The 15,822-nt window shown below is 36.2% G+C and overlaps 1 protein-coding gene and 1 non-coding gene across 2 annotated transcripts in view; both read right to left on the bottom strand.

Annotated features, from left to right (window-relative positions):
• The window catches only part of SPATA16 (spermatogenesis associated 16), a 266,735-nt gene that overhangs the window by 74,326 nt on the left and 176,587 nt on the right, over positions 1 to 15,822 (bottom strand). Inside the window, exon 5 of the mRNA XM_010383875.1 lies at positions 9,040 to 9,124. Coding sequence (XP_010382177.1) covers positions 9,040 to 9,124 — 85 coding nt within the window. The remainder of the gene's footprint in view (positions 1 to 9,039; positions 9,125 to 15,822) is intronic.
• LOC115892263 lies at positions 7,216 to 7,316 on the bottom strand. Its single transcript, XR_004052162.1, has one exon. It is a non-coding gene; the product is annotated as a small nucleolar RNA U13 (small nucleolar RNA).

Below are 15,822 nucleotides of genomic sequence, written 5' to 3'. Positions count from 1 at the left end.
AACCATCCCCCCACCCTGATTTATGGAAAAATTGTCTTTCACAAAACTGGTCCCTATTACCAAAAAGGTTGGGGACCACTGTGATAGCTTCTAACTACTCCTGGACTCCAGTGATTCTCCTGCCTCAGCCACCTGAGAAGGGGTGATTGTATCAGCTCTGATGCCTGAATTTTCTAACAAGCCTTAATTATCAATGTACAGAGAAGGCTGATGTGCAAGTGAAGCATGCTGCCCCTTGCAGGGCATATTCTGAGGCACTAGCAAGGATTACTGCCCTCAAATTCTTGTATGATCTGGATGCCTGACATTGTGTTGGTAGCAGGGGATAAAGCCATTTATTTCTCAGTGAGAGGTGAGGCTTCAAAGGCAAAAAACCTCCAGAGAGGTGGCATTGTGGCTGAAATTCACATTGAGGCAAAGCAATTGAAAACCCATTTTCGAACAAAAACTGCCTGTTGGCATGTACATGTTGGGTTGAAGTGGGGATAGCATGAGGAGAAGAGAGGAATGGGGTGGTAAAAAGCAACCTCACTTACTTGACAGTCCAGCTAAATCAATGTCTCTCTCTCTCTCTCTCTCTCTCTATATATATATATATATATAAAGGTAGGAAAATATATACACATTAATTTATATGTGTGTATGGTTCAGGTTCTTCCCTCTCTCCCTCCTCCTTTCTTCCCTTCCTTTCTAATGCCTGCAGCACTCACAGAACATCAATAGAAAAACTACACAAAACTATACAACCAGCAAATAATGTCACGGTCACTATCTCCTTCATGGGAACACTCAACCTTGGATCAAATACATGCCTCAATTACATCTTTCATTTAAAAGTGAACCTCTCCTACTGGCATACTACCTCAAATAGCATCAAAGCAAAATGAAACACAGGCAGCATTTAACAACACTGGTAACCATGGAAACATATCATTAAAGAATATATAAACAGGAATGAATAATTAGATGAGAAATTTATTTCTACATTTATCTTTTTGCAGGACCCAGGAAAGGAAGCTCTCTTTTACCTCTCACCTCAATTTGGATACTTCCTTTTTAGTCTGTCTTCTAATTGAAAAATATGATAATTCATAAACTGGCAATTTTAATATTGTCTAGCTTAATAGACAAATTTCTTTGTAGGCAAGAGACTAAAGAACATTGCATGCCCATTGTTGTCTATGACACTTAAGCAGCCAAGAGGTTTGCTTCAGGGATGTGAAGTACACAGGAAAATCTGACTGACATCATGGGGAGAAGGGGACAGCAGTTATTAACTGTTAACAATGGGAAACATAAGTTGCCTAATCTACTGGGAGGTAATCTGCATAGTGGGAAGATGGAGGGGAGAATCTGGGTCTTATAAATTATTTAAATTGCATTGTCAGGTAGGCAGGATCACCTGTGCAGTTCACCCAATGTCATATCTTTGCACATTGGGCAGTCCCAGATAAACTCTATGGTGGGCTAAGTTGGTCACTAACTTAAAAATTGGAAATAGCTTTTGAGACATATGCCTGGGGTTGTGCATTAGAATCACCTGGTTGAAGGGGGACAATAGAAAAATACAGTTTTTAGTATCCCACTCAACTCTAGGAATCTAATATTTTAAATGTTTTTCTAAGTGACTTTGATGCAGTTGGTTACTAGACTGGTGTTTAAGAACCACTAACCTAGGCCAACTTCCTCATTGGAAGGCCAACAGAAGCAGAAACGAAGGCCTAGAGCAATTTTGGTAGATTGAGTTGTGGGTCTCAGTGTTTCCCCTCCCTGTTGCAACATCAACTCCACCCCTTTGTCTTGGCTTTGTAGTGGGCAGAAGGATCTACCCTTTGCTCTTGGGCTTGAAGGTGTGGCTTGCTTTGACTAATAGAATGTTAGCAACGATGGTATGAGCAGAGGCTTAAAATGTGCTTGTATGGTTTGGCTTTCTCTCTTGGAATCCTGCATTTTGCCATAAAAAGAACCTGCATCAGGTAATCACTGGACAAAAGAGAGTGAAAGATATGTGAAATACACTTGGACCTCTCTGCAGCTTGGAGGTAAGCCAAGTCCAGTTGAGATTAGCCTCAACTAGTCAAATTTGAGCCAACATGTTTATTTGGTAAGACACTGAGTTTTAGAGTGGTTTGTTACGCAGTATTATTGCAGCAGTAGCTGGCTAATAAAAAACTGCAGTGATTTATTAAAAATTGAGTCAGCTTTGGAACTAGAAGTTAAATTTCCTGAATCTCAGGCCCAACCTTTTTCTACCGCTCCATGATACCTATTTTCCTTTGCTTCCTTTCCTTGACAGAATTAAGCACAGATGTCCTTTGCCTTCAAAAGGTACTTCTGGTTGGCCTACATTTCCTATATTCCTATATTTCTGTCAAATTTTCTCATTAGACCTTACCTTTCCCTATATCTTATTATTATAGAATTCTTCTTTCACCTTTCAAAGAAGACTAAGAAAGCTCAAAAAAACTAATTTTTACAATTCTATTCAGAGGTAACAATGTACTTAGTTAAACACTTCTAGATAAAATTTCTTCTGCATATGACCTGGGGCTGACTGGAGACTCAATGCCAAATGATAAGAATTTAAGTATGATACATAGGAATTGATGGGGAAAATATTTTTGGGTGAGTGTCTTTAGTGCTTCTCAAATTATATCTAATCTAAATACTATAGGACCTGGGCTGCTTTCAGACATTCCTCATGCAAATAATTTAGAAACTCTCTGCCTGACAGGGCCAAATAAATAAATATACTCTAAATATAGGCCACTAAGAGAAATATTCAGATGGTATTGCTATTTTGTTCCTTTCTGTGGAAAAATTTTTCACATGGAAGCAAATCTTCAGATAAAGCACATTTCTCCAGAAAATATAGGTGTTTTGTTAAAGATAAAAAATATTTTCAGTTCCTTGACCTTACTTTGCCTGTAATTTCATGTTGAAGACTTTGTATTTATTGGGGGTTATCATACATGTTTACCATGTAAATGAGTAATATTGGGATGATTTTGCAATATCAAGAAGAGAAACAAAGAATAGAAGAGAAAAAAGCCATCATTATTAGTATATGTAATCAAAACATGTTTAGTATTAATTTATTGTACATCATTCTCTGGTCTGTTTAGAGAAATCTATTTACTTGCTGCTCCCTTGATTGTCATGTTTGAAAGAAGCAGTTAGTAGGCTAAGAACTTGGAACTTCCAGGAAGATACCTCTGAGCACTAAAATTAATGAGCCTAAAAGATCTATTGGAAACCTGCAACTTTCTTCAAAAATTCTATTGATCCTAAACTCAACCGAAGTACAAAAGTTGTTTACAATTGTGAACTTAGAACACATGTGCACATACCTAGCAAAATGTTCATTGGATTCATTAATCACTGGTTTTAAAAATCGTGAAACAACTATGCCAAAATATTTTCATGTCAAATGTTATTGGTTTGAGCTTCACGTCAAACCAATATTTAATTTGATTGATTGATTTAACAAATCTTTATTGAGCTGCTTTTTGCAATGAATTTTGATGGCGGTGCATTTTGAAAGCAGATTAACAGGAGGTGATATATAATTTAAGTACCTTATAGTCTGTAGCTTTTCCTGGTAAATAGTTTGTGCTAGAATATATGCTCCCTGAAGACAGGTGATGCCTATTTTGTTCACTCCTGTATCTCCAACATATACCCCAGTGCCTTACACACAGTCACTAAATTAATATTTGTTGAATGAGTATGAATGACAAATATAGTTTGAGAGTAAATAATAAAGGTATCCACTAACTTAAGAAGAGTCTGGACACTATTGCAAAGGTTTCAAGCTTGAATGACCATGGTGCAGTTTATGGAGGCACTATATGACAATAACATTGTGGGTGGTATATTTTGCTTTGAGTGTTAGAAGCAGTAAATGCCTCCTGGTAGACCTAATAGCAAAAAGAAAAGGGGTTGTCGCAATAGTGACAATGATGTAAAGAGAAGGACTTGTAAAAGAGTCTTAGTCTGTGGTCTGTGAACCTTGAAGTCCATAGAAAGGCATTAGGGCCCAAACTATGGGCCATCTTTGAGCATGTGGCTGTGGAAAATCTTTTGTCTCTCAGTTCAGCCAGCTCCTGGTTTTGTCCTTTGAGAGTAGGACTAATCACGCCAAAGAGATATTTCTTTTTGGTAAGCTGCCTTTGGAACCCATATAGGCCATTGATAGCTATGAGATGGGAAACATTTCAATGCCAAGTGCAGCTTGAATTGGATGGGAAGTCTTGGTGTTCTCTGCACAGATGGAAGACCTGTGAAGCTGGCACTGCCTCAGCCTCTGCTGCTTCACTGAAGAAAGATGCTCCACATGTCACGCTTTCTACACGGGCCTGTGTTGGTGTCAACAGCTCTTCCAGCAATCCCAAAAGAGGTCTTTCTACTGCTGTGAAAGTCTTCAGCTTCTTCGGAGCCAAGAGCTTGAATTAGTGCCTTTTCAGTAGATCTTTATCAAGATACAAGAGCACACCATGAGGTTCTTTCCTTTTAGAGAAGTTTGTTGACAATCCAGAGAAGAGATTTAGATCTGATTTAGTTTGGTTGTTTTTTTTTTTTTTTTTTTACAATTTTTTAAGAAAAAAGAAAACTCCTTCTGAGAATAATTTGATGGTGAGAAATTCCAGGACTGGCTTTGCAATGGCTGATATCTTAGGCACATATATTAAACAAATCTTTTGATTGAAAATGCTGAAGTTACTATTAGAGATCCTGCCGAAAAACTATAAGCTTTTTTTTTTTGGCCAAGCAGCTACTCTAAATGAGGTGACTGAAGTCAAATAACAATATAGATTTTCCAACACTGAAGGTGAGACTGACGAAGACTTGAGAGTTTCTGGGGACAAAAATTTACAGACACTTGGCAAGTGGCTTATCTCTTATGAAGGTCACTCTTTGTTCAGACAGCCTTAAAATGGAAACAAATTGCTGACATAGATAGCCTTGATGATATAAGCCTAACAAAGATGACCTCATTTATTCGAGGACAAAAGAAATCACGTATTATAAATTTTATTTGAAAATTTTGGTAATTCTTGATTCATGCTGACCCATCTGAGATATTGTGTAGTATTGGAGTTCTAACTCCATTTGCTAGTAGAGACTTTGTGAATCAGGATTTTACCTGTTATTGACATTTAAATGAAATGTTGAAATTGATGCAATATGAAATATTTCAATTCCTTGATCTAGAAAAGCTACAAAAGCCTTCTCACAAGAGTGGGAAAACCATAATTTTCTGTAAATGCTGTTCTGGTATTCTGACTATGTATAGGATATCAATTTCCAATCCAATGAGATAAAAAGTAAGTACATATTTCGTGTGTATGTGTTTATGAGTATTGTTCTAGGTGGATGCTTATAAATGAATTAGATTCTCAGAGGGGTCTATAACTCAAAAAAATTAAAGGAAAAAAGAACCATTAAGGTAGGTGATGAGCTGATGAGGCAGCATGCCCCTGTTTAGTGGGGTTCCTCTGCACTTGTTTTGTGGGAGTTCTGTGATACAATTAGCTGTTACCTTTTCTCACTTCACTTCGCTGAGGAGTGCAGACCAGGGTTGGCTTTGTTATTCATATTACATGAGTTAAAGACACACACATGAAAACTTTTGTGCCTCAGAATGTGGTTGAAAGTGAATGCAGCAGGACAGAACAGGGGAGTGGAAGATGGAGTAAGCTTGCTTGTTTTTTTCATGTTATTAAAACTAGTCCTGGATGTAAGGAGCAGGGAGAGGTGGACTAGAGTTTAATATAAAGTTCTTCTTGTAATAAAATTAGTGTAGGACCAATATATAAACACTATAGGGCAGCTCTTTCAAAAATAGCTTAGTCTCAGCCCGACTTGGTACTTTCTATTTTGCTAATTAGTTCAGGAGTGTGGTGAGGTCTCCAGGTGTTCTCAAGGAGAATGGCTGATTACAGCTGCCTGGATATCGGGTTGCAGAGGCATTGCGTGCAAGTACAGTCATGACAAGTTATTTTCAACCCTCTCTAGCTCTGAAGAGGTGACACTATTATAGAATAACTTGTGCAAACACTTATTCAAAGTGATATATCCCAGTGTGAGCTGTCATACAGTACAGTGCTTTATGCCTTTCTTTTCCTTGCTGCATTGATGATATGAAAAATGTTCCTAATGCAATTGAAAGGTTCTTGAGTCCACCAAAGCAAAGGTCCATTCTTTTGCATCTGAGAGTTTGTAAGTCAACCATGTATAAAAGTAAATATAGACGTGTTCTCAAATTTTTACATTCTGAAATTTTCCATTTCCTGTTAAGAAGAATAACCAACTAAAATGGTATGGATTTTATGTGGTTGAAAAGGAAGATATACAGTATAGTAACTTCTGGCAAAGGTGGTGAAAATAGTGTCTATCTATTTAACCCTAATGGATGCCTACAAAACTGCATGCAAATACAGTCTCTAGTCTGTGATGTTTGGGGACATTCTTGAAGTCATCAGTGAAATTGCTAGGGTGGATTGGGTAGCGGGGCATATATATCTTTAAAGATGGCATAGACTTGGCACTCTCTGGCAAGGATTAAATACCCCCTTCTGATTTGGGACAGAACAAGGTTTAGGGATTCAAATGTATACATTTGAAACAAGATGAAGGAGAGCTGGTTAGCAGCAGGAAGTATATAATGGGTGACTGAATGGTTTGTTGTGCTGATGTTGGGGCTTGATAGAGAGTGTTAATTTATAGAATTTATCTGCAGGAAGTGATTTCTAATTATGTTGCTTCTTTTTTTCCTCAAAATTAGTGACATCATGTTTGGATGTGCCTAAGATTTTGGATAAGATTTTAGTGCTAAAATGGGCTTTAAGAATAAACCTTCTCAAACACTTTATTCCGGCCATTCTCACTTTCCAGTTAAAACTCCTTTAGAGACTAACTTGCCCTAAGTTCAATATCTAGTTAGTATTAGAACTTGTACAAAATCAGACCTGACTTCTAGAGAAGAGCTCTTTTCCCTTACACCAGGTTACATCCAATCAAGAAAAAGGGAATACAAAGAGAACTATTTTTTATCTTTTATTAATGTGTAATAGTAAAATATTCATTTTATTTCATTTTCTATCACAAACATGCATGCATTGGTAAGTGGAGATTATTTTCTTAGTCTGAGGTAAATAAAATAGAGATATTAATGTTCTCTGAAAGCTAAAGGAAACAGTAAAAGTTTTTTCACATCAGATGGATAATGTGATGACATAACAAGATTTGAAGGAGGTGTGTCTCACACGTGAGTGTAAAAACTGAATTATCACACTTGCGAACCACAACATGGTCAGACAAAATTTTTATTTACGAAACTGCCAAGGTCTTACTTTGTCTTAGGTTATGCTAACACTGGATCTATTATTTTCTTAGTTCAATGTAGAAAACACGATAGGTACTCATATATATTTGTTTAATGAATAATTAAATTAAGTCAAGCATTCGCTGGGGACCTAGTATATGCCAGGCCTGCTGAATATTTTCCAGTCCTCAATATTCACAACTTCTTTTCCACCTCTCTTAAATCCTTTATAAAAGCCTCTGAAATCCTTATAAGAAAGTCCTCTTTGTATCTCTATAGCCCATATTATTTGCTTATTTTCCCCATCTGGCATTTTTAAACAGCTATTTAGTTACATGTTCATCAGCAATTACTGCTGTTTGTGTGTTCCAGATTCTGTTAGGAAAGTCTTAAAATTATCAGAGAAGTAATAGGTTGTTTTGGGATTAAAGATTTGTCTACCTGGAGATCAACATTTGTTTTTTTTTATTTTGAAATAATCACAGAACTGAAGTATGATGGGACTAATCTAAATTTTTTTTTAATAGAAGGTAAATTGATCTCCAGATAGAACCATGTGAGTTACTGGAAATTGTGTATGATAAATCTGACACTTTAATGTCTAACAAAGATAACATATAATATAGAGAGACAAAAAACTAGGGACCAAGACACAGTAGTGAAAATGTGGGGGGGAAAAAAAAGACAGGAAAAAACCAGGAAGCTTCAAAAGGCTGTTGATGATTATTTCTCACTTTACAGTTAGTGGCTTAGAACATCTTATTCTGGTTGGTTCAAAAGGTTCATATTCAATTAAATTAAAACATCTTGAAATACAAGGAAAAAGCTCCACACAGTCTGGAGAAGAGAAGACATGGAGGAGAAAGTTGGCTTTTGTAGTTGATTTTCAAATATTTATAATAACTTCATTGGAAATGGGTTTCATGTGGTTCATGTGGACTCACTAGAAACAACGGGATGGAAGTTTTAAGGGAGTAGAAATTCACTTTAAATGAGGAAAACAGTTTAATAGTAAACCAGATGTTATTTTTGTGGGGGTTAAGTGAGCTCTTCATTTTGGATATACTTCAGCAGAAACTTATTGACAGCTTGTTGGTGGAGGGTAAAGCAAGAACAGATTCATGTCTTATAAATGAGATTGAACTAATAAATCCAAAATTCTTACTTATATGTCTAAGAAATTATGACTTTCTTCTTGGCATCTGATTGACCTTTGGTATGACTTCTTGCTGCCATTTTGAATAATAAATGAGAAACAAGATTTGCAATTTGCTATTGGTTAAGTGTTTCAAATAGTAAATAGTAAACAAATACATCTGATCTTTGCATTTTTCCTTTATTATGTAATTAATATTCTAGCATCTGTTTTTACAGGCCATAGATCAATAAGAATCTATGAAAATACAATGTTCATATTTTAAAGAATCCTATTATTATAATAGCATGCCTGGAAAAGTCGTTCCTGGGATCTCCAAAATTTATATTGAGTTGTAAAACTGAAGTATGGGCCACGGGTTAACAACCTTGAATTTTGCCTCTAGAATTACTCTTAGAAATTCTACTTCATTATAAATACATTATTATTCGGTAGCTTCCTTCTGATTGATATACCCAGAGCTACCTTTTCCTGCAGTCTTTTAAGCACCAATCTTTCATTTCAGCCCTAAAAATGAGATGGGTTTCTCCTCCCTAGTTGGGACATCAATTTTTACCTGCCAATACAGTCTGATGAGCTTGCTTATGCTCTGTTCCCTTCCTCCACCAAGCCAGAACATGTAGTCAGCAATCATGGCACTCCTAAGAACAAGGACAGATTTTTTTTTTTAAAAAAACACAAATGTATAGGACAGAAGGAAAATCATAACAGGCACTATATACAAATATGGAGGAAGATGATTTTTAATGTATAAATTTGTCTAGACTAATATTAAGCGAAACACAAAGCACATTTTAGAATGTTGAAAGTAGGGTTTTTTTGGGGGGTTAGATAAACCAAAACTATAAAAGAGAAGCAATAAGTTATTTGTCTTCTAGGTGGTTTTTAAATTTGTACAGTATAAGAATATTTAAAGATTATGAGATAATGTTTTGTTTTGGTTGGCCTATATTAAGCTTCAAAGCACTTATAGAGTGACACAGATGTTAGGAACTTTTAGGTCTTCAAACCTAGCATAGCATATATAGCTAACTATTAGATTGGTATTTAAGCATATCTCAGACTTTACCTGAGTTAAATATTATTCACCTCTTATTAGTCACCTGAAAACAGAAAATAAAAAAAAATCTCCAATTCAAGGAAGAATCCTCTCCCCACAAATTTGTGTGTAATTGAATTGATTTTAATGTCTAGTGTGTACACTTGCTGCATTAATCTTATTAAATTGAGGGGATATTAAAAACTATTGTGCAATAGATATTAATCCATTACTTAGTACCCTTTGGATAAACAGTTTACTTTTATGACTATTTCTCTGCTAGGTCTCTCTATTTCTTTCTCCAGAGATTCCAGATCTAATTAAATGTGACTTGAAGTAATTCCAAATTGTCACGTTAGCCAATTAAACATATAAGAATCCTGTGTACCTAATCACTAGTACCAAAAGTTTATTTATTTAAGTAGAGCTGTGACTGTGTACCCCTGAATGTTTTTGTTATCTTTGCCTGCAGATATGTGTAGTTTCTTGACATCATTGTAAATTGAATTAGAAATTTTCCTTTTCTAAATATAAGTTGTCTAAGGCATAGCAGCTATAAACTTACTCTTTTTAAATAATTTAAATGTTTAGATTCTTCTTCAGGACAGAGAAAAATTAGGACTCTAAAAATCAACGGTGGAAACAAATACCACCAACCGGAGGGTTATTCAGCTCTCTCTCTCTCTCTCTCTCTCTGTGTGTGTGTATGTGTGTGTGTGTGTGTGTGTGTGTATATATATTTAACACATGTAGTATTGGAAAGAAGCTGCCCACTGACATTTCAAAATAAATGACAATAATTTAAGAATAGCTAATATTTTAAGAATCCTTTTATATTTTCCAAAGCTCTTAATGATAAGGTAAAGAGAGGTAGGAGGTTTTGATGTTGTGTGAATATGAATGGGACAGAAACAAGGTATAAAAATCATAGACTGTAGAGGAACAAAAGTGTATTTCAAATGTTTACATTGTGATAGAAGCACATGGAAACGTTTTCCTTTCTTAACAACCTAAAAAGAAAGTTTACTTGACATGGAGGTGCCTGTTGTTTAATAGAATTTCATTTAATAAATTCTGAATTTAAGAAATCAATGGAAAATATAGAAATTTTACTTTCAAGGACAACACGCCCTATATTTACAGGAGTAGGGTACACTTAGGTGACAATTTGGTCTGCAATGTGATTCCTTCTACCATTAGCATTTGGATTTCAATATGGTTCAACAAACATTGCTTAAGAAGTATCCAGCCATTAGTTAAATCAAGGGTGGGCAAACTTTTCCTGTAAAGGGTCGATAGTAACTATTTTAAGTTTTGTGGGCCATGTAGTTTCACAGCTACTCAACTTTGCTTTGCAGAAGCAGCTATAGACAATACATAAACGAATTAGTGTGACTGTGTTCCTAAAGATTTTATTTATAAAAAACAAGTTGGGGTAGTTTAACTCTAACATAAGAAAATTAGTAGGTTGATCAAGCCATGGTGGGCATTTATATAACTGTCAATCAATATCCGATGCCAGCACGCACACATTCCAGCCACAGGTCCCCTTAGATATTTCAATCTGCTATTTTCTCTTCAAGGGACAATATAACATGCACTAATATTACCGAGCAGAGTCCAGTAACTAAACTTAAGTAAAAGATAAATTGATAAGAATTTTTATAATGTTAGTTATTGTCATTTTTGGGTTAGGACAATTGTGAAAGAGAAGGAGGTAGATCACCCCAGTGGGTTTCTAAGGCTTTCTTGATTTTTTAATGCTTTTGGTGATTTGGTTTTGTGTTCAACATTGTAAAATTAGAATTTTTAGCATTTTTATTAATGTTTTGCAAAAGTTGCTTTTTCTATAATTATATGTTGTCACGTTGTTTGCTACATTCTTAAGTGTGCTTTTTCACCTGGGGGTTCAAGTCTTTTTTAAAGGAACACAACTCCAAATTTATATTGAAACCGTGAAGAATTAAGATGCATTGAAATTCTTTACCTGCCATACCTCAGTGAAGCATAAGTTTTATAAGAGCAAAAGGATACTAAAGTTAAATAATAAAAAATGATTTCCTAAAGCTCCATATTAGCTGAGATATATTTCATAAGTATGATGTATTTCTTTCAATACCTGGCATGTATTCATAGAGCTGTGTTCATGTTTGGAACACAATTCAGATTGTAGTTGCTCCAAGCCCCTTTTTCTTCCCCGTGGAAATGGCAGCTGTGCTTTTACCACCCACCTTCCTTTGTCTGGTTCTCCATTGTAGCTCTGCCCTACTGCTCAGCCCTCATGAATTGGTGAAAATTAGTGAAATAGTATTAAAAGTGCATGGAAATGACATTGTGTCATGCAACATTTGTGAGGCAAGAGCCATGGGGTGTTCATCATGCTGAATTTATAAAAGGCAAGATAATTAATTGATCAACCCACTGAGCATCCATAAGGAGTCAAGTACCATGTGAGATCCTGGTTCCAGCAGACTCATCCCATGAATCAAATGTAAACAGTAACCCGTCATTCTTTCTATTCTCCTTCAGGTATCCCTCTACCATTAGAACAATATCTAGGTGCTAGTCAATGTGATTCAATGTTGCTTCCAACTATTTTCATTTCATTGTCATGATTCTATTCATCTTATTTTCATTAATGTACTGAATGCTGTACCTGCACTGGAGCTATAAGATCATGGAAGGCAAACTTTTTAACTGACAGTCAGTGGCTTAACGTTTGCTAATTTTGAGCCTTTACGAAGTGATAAACACCATGTTAAGCACTTTATGGAGCAGAGTGTAAACCTAACCCATCTACTTCTGCACTAGATCTCATCCAATTGCGCCTACTCATGGAAACTGCTCCACCAAGTCTCTCACTCTTCTAGTTTCTTCTCTCTCTTTTCATTTCTCATTTTCTCCTGGAGCTTTTCTGCCAGCATACATAAATGCTGTTGTTTCTTCCTTTTAAAACAAAACAAAATACCCCAAAAGCTTTTCTTGCTCTGTGTCCTCCATTCCAATTATCACCTGAATTCTTCCCTTCACTGTTAAAAAGCAAACTGGAAAACCTCGCACTCTTGAAAAAGCTGTGTGCTTTCTCTACTTGTAATTTTTCTCTTTCTGTTGTCTCTGCGACTCACTCCAGCAGGGCTGTCATTCCCACCACGTCACTGAAACTGCTCTTGTCCGTACCACTAATCGTCTCTGTATTGCCCAATGTAATGGTTTAATTTTCAATCTTCATTTTCTATGCATTCTCAGTTGCAAGTCATACAATAGCTCATGCCTTCATTCTGTGTACACGCTCCCACTTGGCTTCCACTGTGCCATTATTTTGGGTTTTCCTCCTATCTTTCTGGTTGCTCTTTTCGGCCTTCCTTGCAGTTATCTTCCCATCTCCCTAGATTCCTAACTTTGGAGTGTCTCAGGATGCAATGCCTGGACCTTTTCTCTGTCTTTCTTGGTGAATTCATGAGTTTCATGGTTTTAAATAGCATCTATACATTGACAAGTCTTATATGTATATCCTGAGGCTAAACCTCTTCCTGGATCTGCAGAATCTTGTAGAAACTGCCTTTTAGACATCTCTACTTAGACACCTAAAAGGTATGAAATTTAACTTAATCACACTGGAGACACAGATCTTCCTTACTTCATCTCCCCAACCTCTAGTAGTCACCATCTACCTAATTTTTCAGACAAAAAACCTTGGCATCACCATCGACTCCTCTCTCTCATATTCCCTATCCATTGCAAGATAAAATCCTGGTCAGGCTCTCTTTAACCTACATGAGAATCTTGCCACTTCTCACCATCTCCAGCATTATCATCTGGTCCATAATCTCTCACCTGGATTACTGCAACAGCTCCCTGCTTCTCCATCGGTTTATTCTCAACACAATAGTCAGACTGATCCCATTAAAATTAGGGTGCTAGAGCAGGTCACTCCTGTGCTTAAAACTGCAAAGCTTCCTATCTCTCTCGGAGTAAAAAACTAACCCCTTTATAATGGCATTTGAGTCCTGTATCATCTGGACACACATTGCTTCTCTGACCTCATTTTCAACTACCTTCTTCTTAGCTCACTCTGCTCCAGACAGGGTCCATCCCGCTGTCCCTCACAAAGAATGGCCATACTATTGCTTCTGGGATTTTGCACATGACAGTGCTTCTCCTGAAATGCTCTTTCCCTATACATTCTTATGACTCTCTTGCTCACCTCCTTCGTTTGTAGGTGTCATTTTCTCAGTGAGAACTACCCTGGCCAGATTCCAACACTATTCATACCCTCACTTGTTGTGCTTTTTCCATGCTACTTATCACCATTCAACATAAAGTTTATTTCGTTTGTACTAGTTTTGGTGGTGTTTATTGCTGTCTTCCCTTACTGCAGGGTCAGCAGATTATGGTCTGTGGGTCCCATCTGGTCTGCTACCTGTGTTTATAAATTACGTGTTAATGGAACACAGCAATGCTCATTCATTTGTGCACTGCTTACACGCTGTCTATGACTGCTTTCGTGCAGCAATGGCAGAGTTGAGCAGTTGCAAAGGAAATCCTGTCTCTCACAAAGCCAAAAATATTTGCTATCTGACTCTTTACTGGAACGTAAGGTCCCCAAGGGCAGAGATTTTTGTCTGTTTTATTCACTGCTGTATCCCCTGTGCCTAGAAAAGTGCCTGTCATGGTAGTCACGCAATAAGTATTTGTTGAATTAACAACTACGCATTATCTTATTTATTTATACAAATTCAAAAAATTGAATTCTATCTTACAAAGAGCCTGAGACGAACAGAATTACATAGCTTACTAGGATTCTAGCAGAAGCAGTCTGGCCTTAGAGCTATCTCACAGTCCATATTGAAGAGAATGCTTTTGTAGTGAAAGTGGCATGGTAGTGGAGCGACAGAATGGGCTTTGTCAGTCTAATTTGTCCAATGCAAAAATTAGCTCATATGAGAGTTTAATGAATGCTAATTGATGCAGATGTATTTATGGCATAAATTGAAGAGGAAAGGTATTGGGAAACACATTGGCCCAATGTGTCGTATCTAAAATTATTTTTTACATGATGCCTTCAGTCATATGTCAGCAGTTATTGCTTTCCCGCAAGGAAATGTTCACATTTTATTTACTTAATACATCTATTAAGTATAAAAGGGCCAGAATCTGGTTTTTAAATATATACACATATAAAATAAAAGGTTTTTATTTTATGAACTCAGCTTATTGTGAATCAAATTTTGTTCCTATAGAATGGCAAATGCACAATAAAATAATGTGACATATTATTATTAATCAAATAGGTACCAGTTTTATTTGCTTATTTGTAATTAATACCACAAAAGGATTATGAGTACAAGCACATTTATGTTAGGTGCTTTTACAGATTGAATATTTCTAAACAGACTGTGCAATTCTAAGAATATGAGAAAATACTGTTGACATGTCTCAAGGCCTATGTTCAGATTCAAAATTTATAACATTTCTACTCAGTGTGGCCACATGGTGGTGTAAAACAATAAGATATGGGTAAACAAAAAAAAATCACAGCCCACAATCAGCTGTGTGGTCTCACTGGGCTGACTGGCTGAGACCTTGAAAAGTCATTCCGTTCATCACCTTGCCTTTAGGCAGGATCACACTTAAACCTTTCAAACGAGACTGATGAGAATCTATTCTGTTTTAAAGACCTCCACAGAAGGACATTGCTCTGCTTTCCTCACTGATTACAGAGTTTCACAGCCATAAATAGCATCTTCTGCAGTTTTAGTCTGCTGGCTTTAGTTCTTTCTCCAGTGTTAATGTAACCCAACTATGCCATATTCTCTGAATAGAAGTTCTAAACATCCTCACAATAATTTATTAATCTTCTTTTCCCTATGTTAATTAATTAACCCCACTTGCTTCCGTTTTCTCAAAAATGTCCTTTTTTTTTTTTGTTGCCTTGAGTCAGTTTTGTGGTTGCATTTCCAATTTATTTAAGTTTCTCCTTTTCTGCCTTCTACAATTGGAAATTGAACTCTCACAAGTCTAAGGATAATCTGTTATCTTTATATGCATCTATTTCATTTATGTAATTGTATAGGTACTTCTTAAAGGTGTGTGTATGAGATCGAACTACAGAATTCTTTTGTATTATCAATATGTTTAGGAGGTTGTTTCCTTTCTCCTGTACTTAAAAAAGCTCAAGAACATATGTATGTATATTGTTCATTTTAGATGAATTAATATTGATGCAGAGTACGTTTTTCTTTTGAATATATGTACACACTAATATTAAAGATGATATACTTATGGGGAGAAGAGCTAAAC

This window comes from Rhinopithecus roxellana, chromosome 1, assembly GCF_007565055.1.
Source record: "Rhinopithecus roxellana isolate Shanxi Qingling chromosome 1, ASM756505v1, whole genome shotgun sequence".
NCBI lineage: Eukaryota > Metazoa > Chordata > Mammalia > Primates > Cercopithecidae > Rhinopithecus > Rhinopithecus roxellana.
This window is presented reverse-complemented; position numbering and strand designations above follow the sequence as displayed.